The following is a 26,839-nucleotide window of genomic DNA, read 5'->3' on the forward strand; positions in this document are numbered from 1 at the left end:
AACTGGAGGAGGCTAAACAGAAGCTAGCCCGTAAGGTGAAATGGAATGAATTGTCCGTCACCAAAGAGAAGGACATGCAGGATGAATTTGAGAGCCTGAAGAGGACCTGCGACCCTGAGAGCATGCACACCTTCGAGATTGCCACTGAGGTTCGAAACAACATGAAAAGGACCATGAAGAAGGAGCTCCACCATGAATTCGAGCAGGTCAGAGTGGCTTACAGCATCAACCAGGAAAATTTCAACCAGAAGATCCAGTCTGAGAAAAGGAACCAGGCAGCTCTTCAGCAAGAACTGGAACAGCTGAGAGCTCCACGTCCTTCCAGCCTGAGCTTGGGGTCTGAGCCGAGAGACAGCCTTCAGGAGCAGCTGGCGTCAGAGGACATGGAGCTGCTGGCAGCAGAGTCTCTGATGCAGAGGATGAGCCAGAAGATCCAGTCCGTGAAAAACAGGAAGAAGAGCCCTCAACCATCAAAGTGCAGACCTCATCTGACACTCTGAAGAAAGACTTGAAACTAGAAAATGCATTTCCCGCTGAAGATGCGTGTGAATGCTGTAAACTATGTGCATTAGTTGCTAAAAATGCAGAAAAAGCTGAATATTTTATTAGCTGCATGGTAGCTGCTTTTTAGCTACAAAAACCATGTAAGTGTGTTGCTGAATTTTTATCCATGTATTTTTCCTTTTAATGTTTATTTTATTAGCTTTTATTTTTTAATGCTTAATGTCTTTAATTTTTTGTAAAGCACTTTGAATTGCCTTGTGTTGAAAAGTATATAAATAAATGTGCCTTGCCTTGAACTTGGCGGAGAAATGCAGCAAAGTGAAATGATTTGAATCAAAATGGATACAGCTATTGCTCAATGTAGCCTCAATGTCCTGCAATAGCTGAATAATGTAACAGTTGAATGGGTTATAGCTGAAAGTAGGCTGAAGGAGTTAGATATTACATGTAAGTAGTAATGAATGAATGTGTATTAAGAAGAGAAAAGAAAACGCTTTGAAAAGCAGCAGAATATTTTATTATTTATTTATTGTTTGGTGCAGAAGGCAACGGAGAGACTATTTTATTTTGAACATCATTATTTACTAATAAATACTATTTAAATTGCAGTGTGTGTTTTTCTTATATATTGCCACACTTGGTAACCGTTTTATAAAAGCAATAGCTCACTTCAGGCCGTGGTATATGCTCATATGTCGTGAGCTACTGCTGACATATCTGAATGTTTTGGTGTACTTTAAATTGTCGAGTTGGAGACAAAACAATCCACTTGTCCTGGGTCTATACTGAATAGTTTTTTTAAGAATTTGCTTTTAAATATAATGCTGCATAATTAAAAGTCATAACAAATAAAGAAAAAGTATTAAAGTATATATTAAAAATATGCAGATATATTTGATCCTCTGATCAACGTTCCTTGCGATTATTATAGTGCAATTTAAAAACATTTAAATAGTTTGGGGTTACTCTTTTATGGAAGAAAAATTGAAGCAAAAATAAAGGATATATTGTTGTCCGCTTCCAGTACGGGCCCATGTCCTTATTCATTTAGTGAGGGTCTGGCACAAGTCCCAATGTTGTACAATAATTGTGACAAATGCTTTCTATTCCAAAATCAGGAGATAATACTAGGATCCAAGTTCATTATGTGTTATTGAACTTCTGTGCCTCCTCACCTGGACAATAGCCACATGTTAGGGTTCTGCTTCGGGGTGATGGTGTTGGTTGCTCAGTATGTATCCAATATGATCCCAAAAAGGGTTACTGTACGTCCACACAGCAGCTTTTCAAAAATCTTGAAGATCTTGGAGCTGGGCGTGTCTGACAGCTTGGGGATTTTTTGCGAGCAATGCGACCAACAACCAATCACATGAATCTCCCGCCCCCGACATACAAAGCAAAAAACCCCGGGGATTTTATGCGAGCAATATATATATATATATAAACTCCCCAAACAGGCGAAACCCTACCAGTTTCCCCCCACTGTCTCTGCCACCTCCCTCCATGCCGGGTTCCTCCGGTTCGTATCCCGGTAATAGTTCTGGTCGTAAAGAACCGGGTGATTTGCTACCGTAACTTCTCGTTTGGAATATGAGGAAATGAACTGCGGTCTGGTTCTCCCTGCTTACACGCGGTTTGATTGGCTAGCGCTTCTACTGTCAGATTTGCATAAACGTGTTTGATTGGCTGACGCTTCCAGCTCAGCTTCAAAAGTTGAACATTGCTCAACTTTGGAATCCTGGACATCCTGGAAATCTTCGCTTCGCTCCCCCACAATGCAGTTCGGCGAAAAGCGAGACAAAGTGACGTCATCCAAAGTCAATGGGCAGAGAAGCGTTGGAAGCGGTGGAAGATTCTTCTGAAGCTGCTGTGTGGACGTCCCGTTAGGGTTAGGGTTCCCCCGGAAAACAATATGTAGCTTCAGATTGCCTAATGATAAGTCAAGCCAGTCTCACGGCCGTTCGTGTTATCGTCACGAAATGTAATCTATTGATTCGTGTTCACCATCGTGTTTTTTTTCGTGTCACACAGAACGATTTTAAAAGCAATGTATTTCTATTGGTAGTGTGTTTCGTGCCTGCACCACGTATTTTTGTCCGGTCGGGTCGTGGAAGACCGGAAGCCGTGGGGTTCATAGAAATATAATCTAAATGGCTCAGAGCCTCAGCATACTGACATCTGTATTTTTAAATATTTGTTTCCATCCTATTTGTTATTCTTTTCTAAATAACACACTGTTTTTCACTCAACAATAACACACAATTATCCTTTCTTTTATTTATTTGTGACAACGAACGGACAGAGAAGATGGTCTTAACGTGACCCAGTGGTCTAGTTATAAAACATAATAATATCAAACATAATATTACTATTAACTTTATTGTGAAATTAAAACCGAACGGTAAAGAAAAAGACAGTGTCTGTGTGAGGCCAAACCTCTCTCGATCTGAAGCTCGTGCATTGTACCACGAAGCTACACCTGAAACAGTCAAAGACAGGCAACTGTTGGGGACTTGGAAAGGTAGTTTCTGAAGATACAAATAACACACAGCCTACAATGCCATCATAACTTTTTATTATTAGTGTGGTCAGGATTCCTGGTTTCACCCAGGTTCGATCCCCGGTATGGGAAACATTGCTCAGTCCGTAGAGATTGGCTTGGGGTTGCATAAATAAAAGCTGCCTTATACTAAGATAAATGTAGTCTAAATAAAATAAAGTGAATATAATTGAATGTTGGTAAGATTACAATTCTCCATTTCCACATGAACAGTCCTGCTAGTCATGTTGAAAGTTTATGTGCACGTTTTTTTTCCAATTAGAAGTCGGATAAATAAATAAAAATGTGAGCCGTGGCAAATAAACATGTTAGTCTACTCTAGCGCTTCTGCATCCGGCAAAAAAACAACATGGCTGACAGGAACAGCTGTGACGTCAATGTTTATCTTTCGTCGGCACCTGCTTATTTTTTGCATTTTGATTCGACTTGTTTTCATTACAAGCAATTATCTATATGACCCGTCTATATACTGTACATATATATATATATATATATGTATATGAGAGTTGTGGTGAATACATGGTTGAATACAATGTGTCTGCATACTTGTATTTGTTGTATTGCTGATTTTTGTTTTCCTTGGCCAAGCCTTTCATTTTCAATTTGATCCCTTGATGTTCACGGCGTGGTCTTCTCCACTTATGACCAGTACCCTCGGCCCCCGCAGACAAACGGACCTGCAGCCAAGATTACCTTTTTAATCCTCTGAGGATTGCGTTTAAAGCGCCTCGCTGCTGGCTTTTCTGATCCGGACGACACCAAGTGTTATAAGGAAGAAAGTGTGAACTGTGGAGAAGCAATATAAGAGAAAATACAGCATGAGGCTTGGATAAAAAAGTTATTTAATAACAAAATAATGCACATCTGAAACAGATACAGCACGAGGTATCACTTTCACCTGAAAAGGTCTCTTAATTGTTTGAGCATACTTGCAGCGACAATGCAGAGATCTTTATTTGCCTTTGCTGGCTAACGGCTGCATGATATAACCTGTAGATACATGGACATGTTGTATGTTCTCCGCATGCATGCAAAAACACCACAAGGAACCTTTGAAGTTACTAACAAATAAATGAAATGCGATCAAGATGTTCGTTTCTTCTGCTGCCTGAACAAGTAACCAAAAAAGAACGTTGGTCATTAATACTATTTTAGTTATTGAAAGCCTGATTATTTTAACTACCAGAATTGAGTCAAACAAACAATGTAATAGTGTTTTAAGGTTGTTAAATATTAAGCTATTTAAACCAGAGGTAGAAGAAGTGCTCACATGTTACCTGAAGTAAATTGTAAAGTATTTTATTTGAGATATTCATTTAAACTTTTTGTCTAAGAGATGCTGATTTGAAACCGTTGTTACAAACAGTTATGGCATTTCCTGTTTCTGCCGGAGAGAGGGGAGGCCGTCCCAAAGCTTGCTGCTGTGTTTACTCCCTCCATCTGACAGGAGGAGCCTCGTGGAGCTGCGAGTGTGGCTACAGACGGAGTTCACTCCATCACAGAGGGGTAGGGTCGAGGGAGTGGTTTGGGATTGGGCCTGTTGCAGTGACGCGTCCTAAAACCCGGAAGTAAGCTGCTCTCGGTTTCCCTCGACAGAAAGCAATGAGATTTCTCCATAGGATTTAGGAAAATACCTCGAAATAAGGTCAGTGGAAAACGAACCTGTTTGATAAATGCACGTTTTGTTCAGTCGGATAATATCCACATGTCTTCCCTACTTTTATAATTTTCGAATCATAAATCTAATCGATAGAAGATAGATAGCGTCACTGCACCACTCTCACCGCCGTTAGAAAGTAGCAAGCAACTGAAGCAAGTGCAATTATGGAGGGTGGAGATTTGGAGTATTTCATCAAAAATAATTGTACTAAACTTCCGCTACAGCTACAACAAATACAACCTGATGACAGGCCGATGCCCAAACTGGAGCTGTGTACAGCGAGGAACAAAGGAGCGAATCGAACGTAAAAGGTCTCCTGATTTAGTTTGTGAATGAATGCTTATTAGAGTTTGGGCTGGAGAGTGCGTGCGGACCAGGCGTGTGTTAGTCCTGCATCTGATACAAATGTGTGTAAAATGATACCGGGTGCTGTAATCACTCATCTGGTTACGGTATTACATTGACCACCACACCCCCGACCCAAAAGAAAGGACGTATTATTGGCTTCCCCTATTTCTTTCCCCACGCCACGCTACTGCTCAGAATTATACTTATATACAGTATTTGAGTTAATGTAGTTACCCACCCCTCTGCAGAGACAACTACACTATCAACAATAATATAAAAACACATAATAAACAGGAATATAAATACACAACAATTGGCTGTTCTGCATTTCCCAGCCGGCGTTCTCTGTGTTAGCTCTGTGTTAGCCACATTAGCTTAACATCAGGACAGAGCACATGTTTGCAGAGAGGACTCGGACCTGTGCACCGGAGTTTAAAACCTCTGCAAACCTGCATCCGTGCAGCTTCAAAGGTCTCGAGAAGCTCGACACGGAGACGAACCCCCAGACAGCAGCTGTGACAACCTCAGATCGTATCCTGTGGGCGGAGAACCCACACGTGAGGAATCAGGACGTCTTCCCGCAGTTCTGGATGACCCAGCCTTTGGCATCTACGTCTAACTTCAGCAGGTTCATCAACCACTCGTCCTTCTGAGCCCCCTCCATGAACTCTGACAGCGTTATCTGACCTGCGGGGCACAAAACACGCAGGATAAAAGCAGTACAACAAATCTACACTGAAAAAAACGGAACCGTTGACTTTAATTAAATGTATTATGTCAACAAATGTCACAAAACTTCATTAGTTAAGTTCAAAGCGGTGATTTTAATTTGAACCTAATATTTTGATTTGATTTATTTCAAACTTGTAAAACAATAATACAACAAAATAATAATAATAATGAAATGAAACAAGAGAATTATGATACTGTACAAACTTAAAGGTGAGGTAGGTAATTTTGGAGAAACCGGCTCGAGATCGCTAGAATTTGAAAATACACAGCCGGAAAAAATCTGCCCCTTCCTCACAGAGCCCCTCCTCCAACACACACGAACGCGCACATGACCAATGAGGGCACGAGATCAGTCTGTGCCCAGATGGAAGGCTGACAGGCAGGTAGGCCATCCAGTTACTTTAGCCGGCTCAGATGATTGGTCGTGCTTTTTACAGTGCCAACTTCCACAGATGACTTTTTTTATGTATTTTTTGTCAAAGCATTTAAGATATTCATTGCTATCGGGATGTTAAGAGCATTCCATGGAATATAACAAAAAGTGTTTCTGAAATAAATGACATACCCCACCTTTAAGCAGTATCAAATTGATAAACAAAAAATATTATTGACGAGCAAATTATATATAAACAAATGATCTACTTAATTACACATCCGAGAAGGGGTGGGAAGAAGTTTACACTTATTTAATCCCACCCCTTCTCACAAAAACTAAATTATTAACATATATATATTTTTTTCTTTTCGTAAAATATGTTGACATAATTCATTTAATTCAAGTCAACTTTTCAGTTTGTTCAGTGTACTCAGTCTACATTAATACACATACATCAGTATATTTGATGTATTTACATGTATATAGACTCCTGGATTTACTTGTTCACTCTACTTTTTACTTTAATTTCTTATGTTTGAATCAATATTTATATTCTATACTTTTGTATCTTTAATTGCACATTTTCAGTTAAACTTTTTACGTTAATATAAATATATTTTTTTATCCTTATTTGCAAATTCTAATATAGACTTATTTTGTTGACATTGACATGGAAAAAAAATAAAAAGTCGGGATAACGACATTTTAATGTCCTTAAAATGAAGTCTGAGTTCGAAATATATCTCAAATAATGTATGCACTGTAATTTCCCCACGTAACATAACAGTGTGCAAACAATGGTTGTCTCCTGTGTGCTCCACTTCCTCCTTGGTGCACCGGTAACTCTCTTAAAAAAAAGAACGTGTGCGCACAAGATACTAACCGGTTATCCCGACTTTCTTTTTTCTCTCTCTCTTTTCTTATTTTTGTCCATGTCCCTTCAGGGGCTCCGTAAAATATCTTTCCAAATGTATTTTATTTTATCTTTCTATTGCACATTTGTCTACAACTTCTTATATTCATATAAATGGCTTTTAATATATTTTTATTGAGCCTTTTTACTTTTACTTCTTGTGTATGTTCCTCTTATAAAATAAAGAGTCAAAATGTTGTTAAAGGGGAGAAACCGCAAATAAGTCAATCATGAAAAAAGCAATCAAATTAATTTACCCAGTCGATAACTTACACTATGTTTGGTTAGTATTATAAATCTTCTTAAATCTAATGTTTAAATATGAATATAAGGCATTATGTTGTGCTAACTTCTGGTGACTTTAGGGAAACTGTAAACAAAAACAAAAAAGTTAGTAAAATAAGCTAAAAAAGCATGTTTTTCCCGAGCAGTGTCTCCCTTTATGAGATTCAACCCAAAGCCATATTATTTCCTAATATTCGTAAAAAGCAAAAAGTGTTGTAGAAACTATGCTCTGAATTGATTTTACTGATATGACTCAAACTTCTTGTAACTACTTCTATAAAATGTTGTGAAAATGACCCTTAAAAAACAGGATTTAAATAAACGTGACTTTGCACTTTAGTTATATTTATATATTATTGTATTTGAATGTTCGCCGTCCTCTCACTCACCGTCAGCGTTCTGGTCGACCAGCTCGAAGATCCGGTCACAGATTTGAGACGGCGTCATGCTGCTGACGTTAGTCTTCTGGAATTTGATTTTGTGAAGAATCTGAGTGAGATAAAAGAAATGCGTCTGTTATAAAGTGTTAATAACTAGTTGTTCTAACTTTGTAACTGTCCTCGGATTTAATATTAAACTGGAATAGATGTAACCTCCATCCAGAAGTCTAAGATGTATTCAGATCCTTTACTCAAAAAAAGAAATAAGACCATACTTTAAACTACTCTGTTACAGCTCAAAGGTTTATTGTACAATGAAGGAAAAACACCCAAAAACCAAGCAATTATCACCAAGTTATTATCTATCATTTGGCTATTGGCATGAAAAGAAAATACTCAAGTGAAGTACAAGTACGTCAAATGTGAGTAAATGTATTTACCGTACTTTTCGGACTACAAAGCGCACCTGCATATAAGCCGCAGCAGCTAAATTGTCCGTCTGTCTTGCTCTCGTTCTGTCTCTCGGTTCCACTTTTACTTTGGCGCGCTACCTGTCTCACTCTTTTCCGGCCTCCAGCTGTTCCTGCTGGAGGCCGCCGCTTAGAGGTGGCGGGCGCGGACCGGTCCTAGAGCCCATAGAGTTAAAGGTGGTTAATTGTACCTGTAAAATCCATAGATGTAGGAGGTCCCCTAGTGGCCGTCAGCTGTACGAAAAAAATGGGGAAAAAAGTCGCGGCTTATAGTCCGAAAAGTACGGTAGTTTCTTTCTACCAAAGCACATATCTGGAGAAAATATACTATACAAATGTTGTTTGAATCCAGGCTGAAGACGTTGCTGCTGCTTCTATCATTAAATCAAGAGGGCATTCATTTCTTACAGTGTACTCTTTAATGCGGTTTATAGCAGTGTTGAAATGTCCTTTCACAAAGTGTTTTTTGCCCTTTCTATAATGCTTTTGATGTGTTATGTAAAGCATGCTGGATGTCCTTGTGGCTTTTTAAATCATCTTCTTTTGATCTGTCAAACTTTATTTACTTAACCCTTTATTTCTGTACAACCTTCAGTGTGTAATACATGTCTTCGTGAACAGCTCTGCAAGTTAACAACATACTGAAAAGACAGAACGCACGAAATGCAGACTGTGCAATGACTAGTGCATCCTTTGTGTTACTCTGTAAGGCTATGCAGACAATAGTTTTAAAATTACTGGACCGCTTAGGACAATTTAGGAGGTTATTGAGGATGCTGAATCAGTTTCTGACATTTTCAGGATAAAAAAATGGCAGTTTTAACCAGAAAATTACCATATTTGTTCTCCCGGTGGGATGGTTTTGATGAAAGTTGGGTAGATTTCGAAGTATCAAACTGTTCAATAATTAGAAAACTTGACTCCAGAAACAGGTTTTCTAAAAGTCAATAAGAGGAGAAAACTCGTATACACGCTGAAGCAAGGGGGAAGAGAAATTACAAATACTTTTTTAAACCTTTGGCTACTAAAACAAAATGACCTCATTCCTGTCAGTCAATTCAGATTGATCTACTGTATGTGCAAAGACTAGCATGCACTGGGCGATGTGTAGGCACATATAGAATAAAGATGATGGTACAGTGTGGTGAAAAGAATCTAATTTACAGATGCACTGTTTTTCACATGAAATATAATAATAATACATTTCATTTTTATAGCACACTTTAAAAACAAAGTCATCTCAAGGTGCTTAACAACGCTATAAGGAGAAAAATAATAAAACAAATAAATGTGTTAGGAGCATATTGAATAAAATATGGTAATATAAAAAAAATGTTAGAATACAAAATAAATAAAATAAAGGATGGTAGGAGTCAATTGAAGTGGGAATAGTTATTAATATTGGTCCACCTGAAGAGACAGGAGCATTTAAGCTGCAGCCCCTCTCCCTCTCATCGACCTCTCCTACTCCCTCTGTTGTAGAAGATCTGATCTCTTGTTGTGTGGCTAAAGTTACAGATTACCGGTCCCTGTTGTACATTGTTGTATCTTTGTAAAAGCTAAACTAATTTAATCTGTCATGAAGACTTGATTTGTTTAGGAGTGAGAAACCATTTTAGTTTGAACCCCTTTTTTCTGGTAGGAGTTAGGTAAGAAGCCTGTATTTTATTTGATTTGTTTCGTTAGGAAAGTTTAAGGAAACTCTGTAAAGAGGGTTTTTGTTTCTTAAGGCACACCAACCCGATTTTGGGAGTCAGAGGCCGTCAGAGGCTGTCGGGCATTCGCGGCGCCGTAGTCAGGTTGGTGTGTCCCGCACCGTCGACCGTGACACGCCTTATTTGGACTGCCAGACCCGATGCATGGCCGATTCAACATGTTGAATCGGCCATGCATCGGGTCTGGCAGTCGGACCAAATAATCACTCTGATTGGCTGTTCAGCTAGAAAATCAGTGCATGAGAAGCGAAGCGGAAGGGAGGGACGTAAACAAACGATTTAAGAAGGCACACACAGACTGCTATTCATTTCCATCTCATCATGGCGATCTGGAATGATGCAAACGAAGACCTGCTCATCACCTTGATCCAGGAGAGGCCAGCTCTGTATGATATTACGGAGAAAAGATAATCTTCTTCTTCTCTGTTTTCCGGTTGTTGCCTCTTTTGAATGACGAATACACACTACCGCCGCCTGCTGGTAAGGAGAGTTATTGCCACTCACGCACTGAAGTCGGTGCGGTGTGTTCCCGTGCGACACATGGCCAAAACGCAGGAGAACACGGCCAGGCAACAGCCGACTTCAGCTTTGGCTAGTCCTCTGGTGACTGCTTGGTGTGTCAGGGCCTTTATGTTGGGATTGTCTCACCTCTTTTTGAGTTAGTTAAATCTCAAAAAGCTGATTTCCTGTGTCATCGACCATTTCTTGGGAGTGGGAAGCGTGGGGAGAGGGCGATTTTGTGCGGCGCCTAGGTTCCCCTAGGCCTGGGCGTGACTCTGAAAAGCGTGTTAGTGTCTTTCAGCTTCTTCTTTTGGTTTTCGATGATACAATAAATAAAATAACATATATATATAGGTTCTTAAATGTGAGTAACTTTTAGGTTACTGTAGCATATATCACATCATTGCAGTGAGTCTAATTCACTTTGACACTGGGCTAATTTTACCGCCTCTGTATTTAGAGGCTTACTGATGGACGCAACCTTTCATCCATAAGACTTGACACCGAGCCAATACTAAAGTACAGTATAATCCGTGTTGAGAGGATTATTCTTACATAAAACCTGTTCACTCACCTCATGGGACTCATCATCTGAGTGTATCCAACTCCACTTTGGTTAAAACTAGCATTACTTCCAGAAAAACTTGCTTAAAAAATACTCTAATGATTGTTTTATTAAACATGTGAATGAACAGTGTGTAATCCAATCTGAAAATTGGATAAAGACAGGTTCAAAATTATCGTTTTGTTTTGTTGGCATGTTAGAGTCAAAGGCTTTTATAGAGGGATCTCTCTCTCTCTCTTTGTCACTATATACAAAAAATGTCACAGTTTGGGTATGGGCATGTCACTGACCCCGGGAAGTAAACAATGGAAAAAGAGAAATGCCCAACGAGGCGTTCTGGGGCAGCACAGACAGGTATTCTCTGTGTTAGAGTTTGACTCGCTACAGGGAGTACTTTGAGGGTTTGTGACTCTGCAGACCGTTTACATGCAGAACAAGCTTCATAGCACACAAGGGGACGGGTATTAACCGGAAAAGCATGACACGGGACCTTTAAAGTATATGAGGAGTAAAATAACTCATTGCCGTAAACAACTCTACAAATAATTGAATATATTTTAAGCAAAAGCAGCAAATGTTCACTTTTAAGAAGCCACAATTGTGAAAGATTGTTGGACAAAACACTTCTTAAATTCCTGCTAACCCACTCATGGTTTTACTTGCTTGAATATAATTTGGGATGGTTTAATCTGATACTAGATAATCATATTTTAAAAGTGTTTCCTAAATGTTGTGTGTCCAAATCTGAATTTATAAACACAATCTGTATAATAAATATACTGGAGTAAAAATTACAAAACAAATACCTCGAAATACAGTGAAAGTATAATAATGAAAATACTCAGGTAAAGTACAAGTACCTCAAATGTGGTACATGACTAAATGTACTTAGTTACTTTCTACCACTGGTGCACATGGCCCCTGCGTCAGTAGTGTAATCCATCTGGAGAAGATCGTATACTCAAAACCGTGGCACTTTTCAAATGACTGTTCAAATGGGCTTTACTCTCCACCAAACACTTAAAATGAAAACTGTTTATCTGCATATTTCTCACCCTTATGATGAGCTTCACTTCATGTCGGTCCAACCTGCCGTTCCCGTCCCTGTCGTACAACTTGAAGGACCACTTTAGTCGGTCTTCGATATTCCCTCTTAAGATTAAGTTGAGAGCTGCCACATACTCGATGAAGTCCAGAGCGTTATCCTGCAAATCACAAATCCTTCATTGCAACAGAAATAATGCAGAGTTGCATTCTCAATTAGCTTTTTAAGTTATTGTTAGATGTTGCTCACACATGTCTACTGTGCCTGTAACTGCACTGTAAAAACTGAAATGTTGACTTTAATGAAATGTATTATGTCAACAAATATCACATAACTGTATTACGTTAGTTGAAAGCAATAATATTAAGTTGAACCTAATGTTTGTTATTTAAATGTAATGGTATTGCTTTCAACTAATCTGATACAGGTACGTGAAATCTGTTGACATAATACATCTAATTAAGGTCAACGTTTCAGTTCTTTCAGTGCAATTAAATAATTATACATTTAAATGATTAATGTCATGCACACTGTTAGTTAAACATTTCTGCATGTCTGCTTGAATGTACACTAACATGTTTGCCCACTGTTTCCACAAAGAGAAATCTGCTGCTTCTTTTTACCTGATTTGTGTCGAAGGAGTGGAATAACGTCTCGATGTACAGCGACTCCTCTTCACAGGAACTCGGCACCCCGAAGATCCTCTTGAACTCGTGCAGGTGCAGCGTCCCGCTCGGACACTCCTTCATGAAAATGATGCAAAGATCCTGAATTTGCGCCAGATCCATCTCCTCGCTGTGGCTCTCCTCCTGCCCCATGGCGTGGCTTTTAAAAGAAGAGTTTAAATGATGTTTGAGTGAGTGTTTGGCTTCTGGTTCTGAGATCCCCGATGCATAAGGCTCACTCTCCCCGATCAAAGTGAGGAGCTGGCAGAGGGACTGCAGGCGGACAATCAGTCAATCCTATTAGCTCGTTAATCGCTTGATCTTTGGCCAACAAGGCGTTGTGAAAGTAGGTCTGAAAGGACAGCTGCCACCAAGCGCCAAGAACTGCGATACCGTGGTGTCTAATCAAAGAGAGGAGAGTGACTTACAGACAGCTGGCTTTAACATCAGCTGTCCGTCAACCAGCACCATTTGAGAATGAGTTTTCATCTAATAATGAACCAGTGACTAACAGAATAAACACAACACCATTTTTCAATATTTTACTAATTGCAGGTTAAAGTTAAAATACAAAGTGATTTTTTCCCTTTGACACATCAAATATTCTCGTTAATCAGATTCCGATTCCTGTGTCCTGGATCGCGAGCGCTGGATCTTGAGTCGTGGCTGTGGTCCTGGATCATCGGTCCTGGATGGATATCCTCGTGGATTCATCTTCCCCATTATACACACATGCATTTCCAAACATTTGGACTACCTATGTTGCAAATGTATTATCTTTTCAATTTACACACGGCATCTATTGCACGTCTGTCCGTCCTGGGAGAGGGATCCCTCCTCTGCTGCTCTCCCTGAGGTTTCTCCCATGTTCCCTTTAAACTGTGGGGGTTTCTCCGGAAGTGTTTCCTTGTACGATGTGAGGGTCTAAGGACAGAGGGTCTAAGGACAGAGGGTCTAAGGACAGAGGGTCTAAGGACAGAGGGTCTGAGGACAGAGGGTCTAAGGACAGAGGGTCTAAGGACAGAGGGTCTGAGGACAGAGGGTGTCGTATTGTCATACTGATATTCTGTACACACTGTGAAGACCACTGAGACAAATGTAACATTTGTGATATTGGGCTATATAAATAAACATTGATTGATTGATTGATTGATTCCGAATCAGAATACCTTTATTACTGCATATTTTTCTAATAAACATACAAACATATTGTGTGTTACATGTTACATATTGTACAATGTGCACATTTTTACTTTAACTTGTTGTGTTTTTTAAATAACGTTTTAATTATGTTTTAATTAGATATTTATTGGAAAGTTTTACTTATTTTATTTATATGAATATTTTTATTTATTTGCATTTAATCTTTTAATGCACATTTTACTTAAACTACTTGTGTTTATATAACAATTTGTATTCTATTTTACTTTTCTTAAATTGCACATTTTAATTAAACTTCTGGTTTTTAAGTAAATATTTGTGTTTTATTTTATTCTAAACGGAGCAACCATCACACACTCAATAATAATAAAATAAGAGTTCTGATTCTGACTGATTAACAGTGGGCTGATATCTACTGAGCAACCTTCTGTATTGCTCACATCTGCTTTAACGTTTTAGTTTTCCTACAGAGCCCTCTTTGAGAAAATGTAGTTCAGATATTCCTTAAATATATGTATTAAAGTATGGACGTGCATCACAATTGAAACTCAAAACAAGAAGTGCAAGATCTGGAATTCGAATAATTAAAAGTTGTATTCCTTTCCTGCATTTGGCACTTTAAAATTCATCGTTTCAATTTTGCCAATCCACATACATTTAGCATTTTCTTAAGTCCTTTTGCATTTGGTTTAGAGCTGAATGTTCCCCTTGAACAGCAGGGGGCGCTGACTATCCCAAAGAACACACAGAGAGTGGAAAGCAGGGCCATCACTTCGGTATTGTTACATTATTTATAAGGAACGGGCTTTATGTTGATAAAACTCTTAATATTTAACTCCGTGTGACCTCAATGGATAACACAAACCTTTCTCAGTTGTTTTGTAAAGAAAGTGCATCCAATACCAGATGTTGAGGCCAATGTAGATATTTGAGAGTTAAGAAGAAAACCGAATCAGAATTGTAATTGCACTTTATAAGATTATTTGATATGCGATATTATGGGAGCCAGTATTGCACTTTTTCCTTTCTTTGTCAACATTAGTTACTTCGTATTATTATGATATTATTAATTAAGATACCTAGCAGTGTACCTTTTCAGCTGCACAATTGAAATGATGAAAACATTAATGCATCCATACTTACAGTCGAGTGATATGATGCATACTATTCTGATAATATTAGTTTTGGTACTTTAAGTATATTTTGATGCTAATACTTTTTTACTCTTATTTAAGTACAATTTTGAATGCAGGACTTTCAATGCAGCAGAGTATTTCTACAATGTAAGGCAAGGCAAGTTTATTTATATAGCACCTTTCAGCACCAGGCAATTCAAGGTGCTTTACAAACATGAAAGATATTCAGACAAAGGCCTTTAAAAACAGTAAAAGATAATAAAAGAAACATTCAAAGAAAAACAAAAAATGAAAGACATTAAGAACAATGCATTTAAAATCAGTCATTAAAAAGAAAAGCTAATAAAATAAACATTAAAAGATAAAAGTTACAGTACAGTCTAAGATATGAATAGTTCAATTATTTCGGTTCTTGATTTTTAATTTATTCACAGAACCTCGCTTTGGAAATCTGAACATTTCCGTCCCGATTGTTAATTTAGACTGATTGTTTTCACCATGTTATGCTCGCATGACATTACTAATACTAGTTTAATTTAAGAAAGCAATACATATTTACGTACTTCCACCTTTGCTTACCGTTAATCAGGTTCCAAAATAATGTCATATATCGTTAGTTATAGTAACTACAATCCAAACAGATTTAGATCGGCCTGTTTCACATGGTGCTGTTGTTAGGGTATTTTTAGATACATCTCATAACTGAGCCTGATAAGTCAAAGTGAGTCACAGGGAAACGAAAGGGTCTGGAGATTGAGAAATAGTCTCTAAAGATTACAAATGTTGACATTCAAGTGTGCTGCTTTCTTTTTTTCCTCATAGAAATATAATAAGTCACTTTTTTTCAAACAGCATCAGAAGCAGTAAATTGATGATGTCTGTATTTTCACTCATTTAAACTAAAGATCTAAGGATACATAAAAGACACTCCTCTGCTCAATGATTATGTGCAGTTCGCCTAAGGGTCATACAGGTACGGCGTGGTGAGAAAATAAAGGATTACGGGTAATAATCTCAGCGGGATCCTGAGACCTTTGCGTAACGAAGAACATGCACTAAACCGTTCTGGGATTTACACGATCCCATTAGCAGCACCAGAGACGCTCTGAACCTGAGCAGCAACATCCATGTGAGGCAAAGCAGGCGCTTTAAAATGTCACCTGATTGGATGGGAATCTAAATACTAAGAGTGAATGATATTTCTCTAAACCAGGTTAGCAAAATAACAAAAAGACTGAGTTTTATTTCTCTGCAGGGTCCTTTACTTATAGCAGCGTGTCAGGGTAAACAAAGGAGTATATGTTCAATAGGATTATATACTGGAGCAAGTAGCATCTCACTAAATGTTGTTTTATAGTTAGATAGATATCGCCAAATTGGAATTAAAACTGGGATTATTGTGGTTAGACCTGCAGTGCGGACCTGTGTCTTCTGGCAGTGAGAGTAATGATAAAAACATGTTTACGGCAGACCGGCTGCTCTCATACAGCCAGGCAGCAGATCCTCACAGCTCCAAACATCGCTGTGAATTCCAAAATATGAGTTCTTTGGATAAACTAATCAAATATATGCTTGGGTATTCTACACTTACTCTTTTCATTTTATGTATTTGTACTGCTATGTTTGTAATTGTCTTTTTCTTAATGTTTTATGTGAGGGACTGCGGATGGAAAGTAGCTCAAAGCTAAATCCGGCGAAGTTACACTCATGTTTTAAGTGTTCATTAATGTGCAACGTCCCTGCCAAATAAACTGATACAATAAATACAAATATTGATAATCTCAATGGTTAGTCTTTTCGCCTGAATCAGTGTTATTACAGTTCATTCGAAATCTTTAAAGCAGTTTCTTTGTCAGGTAAAGGTTGATACCGCTGGCAATGCAAAGTAATATAACCTACACGCTGTAACCTGGAGGACCAAGACAAAGAGGAAGAGCTCACGATCAGGTCGAAGGTGGATCCGAGTACACTGCAGAGAGATGTGGACCGGCCTCTCAATTAAACTGTGGCGCCCTTATGTGAACATGAAGTATACACAAAGAATAACAAGACAGCAATGCATTATATGAAGACTTTATGAAATAATAAAAACAAGCAAATACAAAATATAATTTCAAATTCAGACATGTTTTTCTTAAATATGTATTATTTTTCAAAGAAACTGGCAGTGATTGGCCACACACACACACACACACGCACGCACGCACGCGCGCACGCACACACACACACACACACACACACACACACACACACACACGCACGCACGCACGCACGCGCGCACGCACACACACACACACACACACACACACACACACACACACACACACACACGCACGCACGCACGCACGCACACACACACACACACACACACACACACGCACGCACGCACGCACGCACGCACACACACACACACACACACACACACACACACACTGAACAGGCCTCCATCATGTCCTGCAGTTCAATGGTATATCTTATAGCTCTTTTTTCATTTCTTTAGACAGTAAACACATTTTCAGCTGACAATGGAATTAACTTAACTCTATTTCACAGTTATTTCTTTCATATATGTGCATTTACTAAAAGCAAGAAAGCAGGACTTTCTCAGTACAAACTGATCTGTACACTTCTTCATGAATCCCTTCAATATACTTCTTCATTAGTCCCTTCAATATACTTCTTCATTAATCCCTTCAATATACTTCTTCATTAATCCCTTCAAGAGACGGCGGCAGAAGCCCGGCAAGAGACGGCTGCAGGAAGCCCGGCAAGATATCGTCGGTCATGAATGCCCTTTCAATAGACTTCGGTGCAGTAGTCCCTGCAAGAGACGTCGGCATGAAGCCCGGTCAATAGGACGGCGTCAGGAAGCCCGGCAAGAGACGGCGGCAGCGAAGCTCCGGCCAGAGACTGGCGGCAGGAAGCCCTGCAAGAGACGGCGGCAGGAAGGCCGGCAAGAGACGGCGGCAGGAAGCCCGGCAAGAGACGGACCGGCAGGAAGCCCGGCAAGGACGGCGGCAGGAGGCCCGGCATAGAGACGGCGGCAGGAAGCCCGCAAGGAGACTGGCGTGCATGATAGCACGGCACTTTGAGACTGCGGCGGAAGGCCGGCAAGAGACGGCTGGCAGGAAGCCCGGCAAGAGAGGCGGCAGGAACCCGTTCAAGAGACGGCGGCAGTGGGAGGCCCGCAAGAGACGGAGGCAGGATAGCCCGGCAAGAGACGGCGTCCGGGAAGCCCTGCAAGAGAACGGCGCAGGAGGCCCGGCAAGAGAGGCGGAGGAAGCCCGGCAAAGACGGCGTTCAGGAAGCCAGGCAATATTACGGCGTCAGGAAGGCGGCAAGAGACGGCGGCAGTAAGAAAGGAAGAGACGGCGGCATGAATCCTCAAGAGACGTCGGCATGAAGCCCGGCAATATACGTGCGGCAGGAAGCCGGCAAATAGACGGCTCAGGAATCCCGGCAAGATTTCTTAATCCCTTCAATATACTTCTTCATTAATCCCTTCAATATCTTCATTAATCCCTTCAATATCTTCATTAATCCCTTCAATATCCCTCTTGATTAATCCCTTCAATACACTTCTTGATTAATCCCTTCAATATACTTCTTCATTAATCCCTTCAATATACTTCTTCATTAATCCCTTCAATATACTTCTTCATTAATCCCTTCAATATACTTCTTCATTAATCCCTTCCAATAATCCGACGCAGCAGACTCCTACTCCATGATCCCAGCGATGCAGAGGTAGCCTTCAGGGCCGGGCAGCAAGGAGGTCTGGTCCACGTGAGGACTGCCGGCCTGCTGGATGAACTGCTGCAGCTCACACTGCCTCAGCTCCTTGTTCAGCTCCTCCATCTTCTCCCATCTGCCCTACAACACGCGGGAACATTATATCACCAACAGCACCAACGCTGAGCTCAATGCATTTGGTAGAGACGTTTAATCCTTCAGAAATGATAACAGTCTTTAAAGGACAAGGCTTTATAGCGTGGTGCAGGAATGAGGCCTAAACCTTGACATGAGTCTGCATTTTAGAAATTGTCCATCCCTCGTTTGGAAGGCAATGTACTTTTGAATTTGTTTTCGTTGTAATCCTGAAATAAGGTCTGTGGTTAACAAAAGCTGAAGAGATTTTAATTCTACAACATAAAATACGTCAGTAAGTACGTCCTCAGTCTAAACACAGTGGTTGTTAAAAAGTGTCTAAATGAGTAGTGTCAATATGTGGAGATTATCCTGCTGAGCAAAAAGTGCAAGTATCATAAACATTGGATTACCACAGAGATTTATTCTGCATGAATCCAAAATCCAATGGAAAAAACCTGTTGGATTTTTGTGGAGGGAAACCTTGGGATGATAACTTTCCAGTCAGACTGCAAAAACCCACCCTCACTGCACCACCTTATAGTTCACCTCATGGAAAGTCCCATGTTGCACTGGGCATGTAGACCCACATGATGTACCACACTACATTTACTCAAGTACAGATTTGAGGTAGTTTCCATTTAATAGCCAATATTGTAAAAAATATAAATAAACTATAAAACGGTATGTTTAGATATCCAGCAGCATCTTCAAAAGTAAATCAAATTATCTCCACATTGACCAGCTGTGAGGAACACATCAATGCATCATTAATCATGTCCAGGCCTGTTATATACATGATACTGAAATGGCCCATTACACACATTAAGTACTTTTACTTTTGATACTTTTAGTTTACTGGAAGCAGATTTACTTGAGAAATAATACTTTTACAAGTTAGTATAACAACTCTTACTTAAAGGTCTTAATACTTATTCTACCTCTGGCTCTGGAGGACATGTTTATACCATGAACACACACACTTTATTTTGACTAAAGTCTTATGCCATGAATGGAAATGGAAAGTTTAGAAGAGGCCTCAAAATACTATAAATACAGTAAATGTCTTGTCCAGTGCTGGTTATTGGAAGATGGAGGAGTTTTACCTGCTGCCTTGTTTGAGTATTTTCTATTTCCCTCCGTGTTCGTGACAGCGTTGCCTCCAGTTCTGCTCCCTGCTGCAGGCGGACGTGCAGCTCCTGCTTCAGGGCCTCCTCCGGCTGCACAGTGTCCGCCCGAGAGATTCGTTTCTGGCCTCGGAGCTGAATGTCCTGCTCTAGATGTGCGGATTGGGACTGGAGCTCCTCGATCTGATAACTGTGATCGTCCAGTGACGAGTTGATCTGGTGCAGACGACTGTGCAAATCTGTTGATAACAGTTAAAGCGGGAACGATTAGTCAAACTTCATAAATAATGCATATCCGGAGCATTCCTGATTCTTAATTACATTTTTGATATACTCAAAGTAACTCAAGCTCACAGTGCACATGCTTACAGTTGATGCAAAACAGTTTTCATCGCATATTATATTCCATAGTTTAGTGGAATATATTAATTTGAACTGCTGTGAATGAGGATGTGCAAAATCTGTAAAGCATATGAGGACGACTTCTGATTACATTTTATATATTGAAAGTCTTACCAAACTTACAATGCACAAGGTTATACCCGAGAGTAAATAGGTATATAATAGTATAAAACAATTGAGAGTGAAGATATGAAAACATTTTAATACATTGTTAACTTTTTAATGTGAGGGAAGGGTAAACGAAGATGCCTGTGTAGTATGCTTTATTAAAACAGTGGGAATTTGAAGGATATGTTCTATTGTTTGCAGAAACCACAGGAACAAGAAACAGGAATCAAGTTATACTTTCCATCGCACTGAGCACTTGAATCCCTTTCTTTTAGGAGAAAGTTGTTCTTGTTTGTCACAAGTTTACTTATGATCGTTAGCTGCAGTCCTACCTTGTTCTCTGTCCATCTCTTCTTGTAACTGCTGCTCCCACTGCTCTCTGTGCTTGAGGTCGTCCTGGTTCTGCCTCAGACGCTGCTCCAGCTCCTCCAGTTCTGCTTCCAGGGCCGGAGTGAGACTGAGGACTGTGTCCGACGTCCTCTCCAGCACCTCGGCCTCTCCTTCCAGAGCCTCAAGCCGTAAGTCCAGGTCCTGCAGCCTCCTCTGCTGCTGCAGGATCTGCTTGAATACCTCTTCTTTGGAGGAAGAGGAAGAGGAGGGAGGGTCCAGGAAAGAGACTGGGGAGGCTCTAGGTTCCGGGGAGGCTCGGGGCGACGGAGACCACTCCCTGTTTGATTTCATCCTCTTGGGATGTGTGGAGGGACCCAGGCTGAAGCTGAGAGCTTTGTGTGGGTCATTGCGTTTAAGCGGCTCTGGTTCTGACGGTCCGTGCAGGGGGAAACGTCCCTCTCTGGTGGGGGTTTCCTTACCCTCACTGAGGCTGGGGCCGGTCCTCCGCAGAACGAACTGGACCTCCGCCGCCTGCTGCCCCAGGTGAGCCAAGTGCTGGAGAGGACGTTCATCTGCAACCAGCTGCCTCTCCGTCCCCCGAAGCTTCAAGATGAGAATATAACGACCTGTCTGACCTGCGGGAAACAAACAAACAAACAATCAATCAATCAATCAATCAATCAATCAATCAATCAAAGTCAACTTTATTGTCAATCATTCAGTTTGTGCTACAGAGAGGGAGATCGAAATACTGTTTCCTACAATCACGAATACGATAACAAAGATATATACAAATATGTATACAAATGTATTTACACAATCAACACATTTGTACATATGCACACATTTAGACATAATTAAAAGCACAGCAATCAATATATACAAAATAACAGTCGTAAAAATAACTTTGAGAAATGTGCATTACTGCAAGACTGTCCATAGCAGCGTAAACAGTGTCTGGTGCTGGATTTGAGTCAATCAATCATCAAAGTTTCATTTACAAAGCCCAACATCACACATTCTACATTCAGGGGGCATTATAGTTTACAGAGAATACGACTCCCTCTTTCCTTAGACCCTCACATCAGACAAAGATTAACTTCCACACAACCCCACAGATCATTTGGAGAAAATGCGGGAAAACTCAACGAGAGAAGGGATCCCTATTCCAGGAAGGACAGACTTGCAAATTTAAATAAATTAAAAAGAGAATACATTTACAACATAGATAGTCCCAATGCGAAAAAAAAAAATCATGTGTCTACTAAGAAGATGAAGATGGATCCAGGTGGATGTCAACAGTCCTGTTGGAGCCATCAAAGAAGTAGTAACACAATACAGAGATATGAATATCTAACAGTCTTTGTTTTTGGGAAAGGTTGCCACCCATTGGAGATATCTGAGTGACGCAGAGTGGTGCAGGAATGAGTCCTAAAACCCTAAAACGATTTTACATTTGGGTACTTTTAGCTTTTTACTTGTCAATGTCAATGGTTTCGTATTTGTGTTTTTGGTTGTTATCCTGAAATAAGGTCTGTGGTTAAAACAAGCTACGACATAAAGTACATTGGTAAATGCCCCAATAGTCAATTATTAAATAAACAAGGAGATTATTTTCGGCAATTATCCAAAGTCCATTCGAAAAATCCCATTGACTTTTTGTTGGAGGGAACCGGGAAGATGCAGCCTTCAGGGTCATCCTGCAAAAATACAACATCCCTGACCCAAAACTAATCCCTAATTCCACTTACTCATCATTTAAAAGGCTCACGTTACAAAATAAAGCCAAACTAGATGTTTCTATTGCAATAACACTAAATAGCTTGTCTCTAAACACATTGTGTAAACTATGTGTTTAAAGACAGTCAAGCTAAATTAGGAGCCTTACCGATTGCTTGTGCGAGTGCTATGACCACGTCCTGACAGGAAGTGTTTTCTGATAGGCCGCACACCACTCTGACCACGCCCTGCACCCACACCTTCAGCTCCATCTGCAGGGAGACAAACACACACACACACATTTAAAATTGATATTGAAAATGTTCAAACTTTCTGTGAATAATAAGAAAAAAAGATGATATGTTATGTTTTTGTTTTTTGTACCGCGGCTTAGTTGAATACCCAAGTAAAGTTCGTAAATTCAAAATGTTCCTTAAAGGTGGGGTAGGTACGTTTCAGAAACCGGCTCGAGATACACTTTTTGTTATAGTCCATGGAATGCTCTTAACATCCCGATAGCAATGAATATCTGAAGTGCTTTGACAAAAAATCCATAAAAAAATGTCATCTGTAGAAGCCGTAATACTGTAAAAAGTACAACCGGCCCGGCTAAACGGATTGGATGGCCTACCTGCCTGTCAGCCTTCCATCGGGGCACAAACTTATCTCGTGCCCTCATTGGTCATGTGTGTGTTGGAGGAGGGGCTCTATAAGGAAGTGGCAGATTTTCTCCGGTTGTGTATTTTCAAATTCTAAAGATCTCGAGCCGGTTTCTCAAACTTACCTACCCCACCTTTAAGTAGAAGAAGAACAGCACAGCATTACACTTTTCGTAACAGTAGCCTACTCCACATATTTGATTTGATGAATTTGTCAAATGATCCTAACTGGACGTAGTTTTTTGGTACATTTATATTTCATATAAATATGTTTTTATAGTTTTTTTCTTGTGGTTGTTTTTCGTACATTTTATCTTCGACTGTGTTTATGCACCATACACCAAAGTAAATTCCTTGAACTTGGAAATAAACTTGTTTCTGATTCTGATCTGCAAAACTACCTGTTGTGTGTAATTGCACATTATAGCACTTTCACAGTTTTATATAACTATAGATTATATCAACCTGTTTTTATTACTCACAATTGCATGTATCCTAAAAGGATTTTATTTTGTTATATACTTTTTTGTATGTGTATTAAATATAGTTAATGTAGAATGACATTCTCCCCTTTATTCTTATAACTTTGTGGTGCTTGATATGGATATATGTTTTATATTTAAAACAAACACACATTATTTGGCCAGATGTGACGGTTTGTCAGTTGGTCACAGGTTCGTCACCTACGTTCGTACGTACGTGCGCGTGCAGCCCTAAACTGTGTCCGGCTAACAGAGAGGTGGGTTGTGTCCGTCTTAAACATGTTTAAATACGTTTTCAATTGTAATTAAATACATTGTTATTGTTTGATCTAATTGTACATATTATCAAATACATTCCTGTTATTTTTACCATCGCTAAATAACTTTTTTTGATGGTTTTTATCTTACATACTATGGGCTAATTGTAGAAGCTCCCAAGCTAGCTTACAGATCACCGTTTTCGTGAAATGTATTTATTTTGCTTTTTAATCAGGAGAGCCGCCTCCCACACAGAGCACGCAGTGGAGGATTGTGTTCATATATTTCACGACAGGTATGGAGATGTTTCCTTTGTTTTAATCTTTATTTTGAACTTGTTTTATTTTAGGCTTTATCCGTTTAGTGGAGGGTGTGGTTAATATGACAACACTGCAGCGCTGTCTGCGTGATCGTAGTGTCTAACATCAAATGTCTATCTGTTATTTAAATTGGGATTATTATTTTGCTTACATATTTATTCGTTTAAGTAATGATATTATACCGTTTATAAACTTCAGTTTAAGTGCAGAAGAAACATTTACTTAAAATACTCAACTACATTTAACAGGCAGCATTTTGACAGCTTTAGTTATAAGCAGTTATAAGTTATATATAAACAGTAATATTAAAGGTTGAAATATCTAGGCAAAGTCAGACTTTTATATGCAGTAGTTGTAAAAGACTATTTTTGCAATTTAGTTTCAGTAATTATTTCACATCTGTGTATAATGTTAGTGGAGGTTAAACTATGTAATGCAATATTTCTGTAACAATGGACTCAAGCTTTTGCTATTTAAAACGGTTTCTAATTCTTAATAGATACATATTAATATATTCTGTGGTTGTTGTTGTTGTATATATTATATTACATTCATCTTCAAACTCTTCTAAAATGTGTGTTTTTTGCATTAACACACTACACACAAAGCATCATTTTCATTGGCACACGGAGCATCAACTATTCACAGATAATAAAAATGAAAACAACAGCCTGGGAATAGCAGGTTGCGATTAAATAGGAAGTAAGTAAGTAAATAAACACAGATACACACAGGTATCCACATGTGTAAACGTTTCTGCCTCCATTCCTGTCCAAATCACACTTAACCCTGTGGCCAATTATAATGCTGGCGCTCTGATTTGTGAATCATTATCTAAAAGTATTTTCACACAGTTCACAGCCATACTGTAATAATGTAGAGTTATTCAATAACAAAGTCAGTGTAAACCAGATAATATGCATTCAGTTTGCACACTCAGTAAATACATTGGCTACAAGAGTTACAGTAATACTTTCCGAGTGCTTCAAGAATCAGTGAAACAGCAATAACTCTGTATGTATATAAACTTGGACCACATATTTTTCATCAGCTTAACGCATCAGGCCGGTTTAAATTTAGGTCAAGGAAACCGGTGTGTGACAGTGAGGTGTGTGTGTGTGTAGTTTCTGTGTGTTTGCAGAAGAAGACACTCAGGTTTGCTGAGGGCAGGAATGTGGCAAAACACGCTGACATTCCTGCAGGACTCAGACTCCACCCACAAATACCTCAACTCTCTGTTTACTTCCACTGTTCAAACTCTCCGTCAGTATCGTCAACACCAGATAATCATAGAAACTACAGCTCCTGTTTGTTAAGCTGCATGTAGCCTTCAGTATTCAGTCAATCCCGTAATATGGCCAAAGGACATGAAAACATTACATTTAGCCAACGCTTTTATCCAAGTGCAATAAACCATGAAGAAACAAAATCAGAAAGCGCTTTCTGTTTACTCCCACTGTTCAAATTCCCTTTCACAAATAAGATAATCAAAGTGAACTCCTGTGGAAACTACCATTAAAACCATCTTTGTATTGATGATCAGAAACTTATTTTCTAAATATTTCTGATAACAAATGTAATGTGAAGCCTTAGGAAGTATTTAGGAAATGTATGTGTCTTTTCAGTTTTAAATAAAAATGTGTTGTATACATTTTATAATGATAGAAATAAACCTCCTTAGTTTCTTTTGAATATTTTTGTTTTGTTTGAGGTATTGAATTTATTTATAAACGTAAATCCGTAAATACTTAGCTTTGATTTTTTTTCAATTGAATACATCTTTTCTAAATTAAGACATTATTATAGTTGGTGTTTTACACTAATGGTTATTTTCAACTTGTTTTGTTAGCTTGATTTTATGTGCACCTTTTCCCAGGCTTATATCTGTATCGTGTTAAACTGTCTGCAACATAGTTATAACCTCATGAAACCTAAAGTATATTATGTACAACATCATTTTGAATAAATCCAAAATCAAGGTATTTGGAATGCCCTTCTGTTCTAGATTTAATCTTATGGAGCCACAATAAAATACAAGTCATGCTTTTCATTACATACAAAAATGACTTTTGAAAAATATATTTCCCATCCCACAAGAAATAACATTTGTATTTTTAACAGAACGGAATAAGCATCAGTATGAATTTAAAACTTACCTTGTAGTTTAAGCTTCTCTCAGTTTCATTGATGGTTTTTTCTCTTTCTCACTCTTGTGTATTCAGGCTGTGACACAAAAACACACCTACAGACACTTTAGAGGAGGAGGAGGAGGAGGAAGAGGAGGAGTGAAGATGAGGAATGCAGCCTTTCTTGATGTGCTGTATGAAAAGTGATGTCACTCTGGAAATGGCGGGAGGTAATTAAATACACTCACACATCCACTTTCACCTCAGAGGAAACTATAATTACACTGAACAAAAATATAAACGCAACACTTTTATTTTTGCTCCCATTTTGCATGAGATGAACTCAAAGATCTAAAACATTTTCTATAAACACAAAATAACCATTTCTCTCAAATATTGTTCACAAATCTGAAAAAAACCTGTGA

General features: G+C 39.1%; 3 protein-coding genes across 3 annotated transcripts; 1 reads left to right on the forward strand and 2 right to left on the reverse strand.

Annotated features, from left to right (window-relative positions):
- Positions 1-5,637: 5,637 nt before the first annotated feature.
- On the reverse strand, positions 5,638-12,872 carry guca1g (guanylate cyclase activator 1g). Its single transcript, XM_034078763.1, has 4 exons — positions 12,678-12,872; positions 12,065-12,214; positions 7,768-7,867; positions 5,638-5,759 (listed from the first exon to the last, which is right to left on the reverse strand). The coding sequence occupies exons 1-4, from the start codon at positions 12,870-12,872 to the stop codon at positions 5,638-5,640; spliced, it is 567 nt and encodes a 188-aa protein (XP_033934654.1).
- A 4,593-nt stretch (positions 12,873-17,465) lies between these two features.
- LOC139433643 (octapeptide-repeat protein T2-like) lies at positions 17,466-18,373 on the forward strand. Its single transcript, XM_071202739.1, has 2 exons — positions 17,466-17,483; positions 17,873-18,373. The coding sequence occupies exons 1-2, from the start codon at positions 17,466-17,468 to the stop codon at positions 18,371-18,373; spliced, it is 519 nt and encodes a 172-aa protein (XP_071058840.1).
- Positions 18,374-18,491: 118 nt separating this feature from the next.
- LOC117441416 (ras association domain-containing protein 7-like) lies at positions 18,492-26,518 on the reverse strand. Its single transcript, XM_034077536.2, has 5 exons — positions 26,445-26,518; positions 22,739-22,841; positions 20,853-21,485; positions 19,990-20,249; positions 18,492-18,889 (listed from the first exon to the last, which is right to left on the reverse strand). The coding sequence occupies exons 2-5, from the start codon at positions 22,839-22,841 to the stop codon at positions 18,737-18,739; spliced, it is 1,149 nt and encodes a 382-aa protein (XP_033933427.1). The 5' UTR covers positions 26,445-26,518; the 3' UTR covers positions 18,492-18,736.
- Between the last annotated feature and the right edge of the window lie 321 nt (positions 26,519-26,839).

The sequence above is a fragment of the Pseudochaenichthys georgianus genome, chromosome 3, assembly GCF_902827115.2.
Source record: "Pseudochaenichthys georgianus chromosome 3, fPseGeo1.2, whole genome shotgun sequence".
Lineage (NCBI taxonomy): Eukaryota > Metazoa > Chordata > Actinopteri > Perciformes > Channichthyidae > Pseudochaenichthys > Pseudochaenichthys georgianus.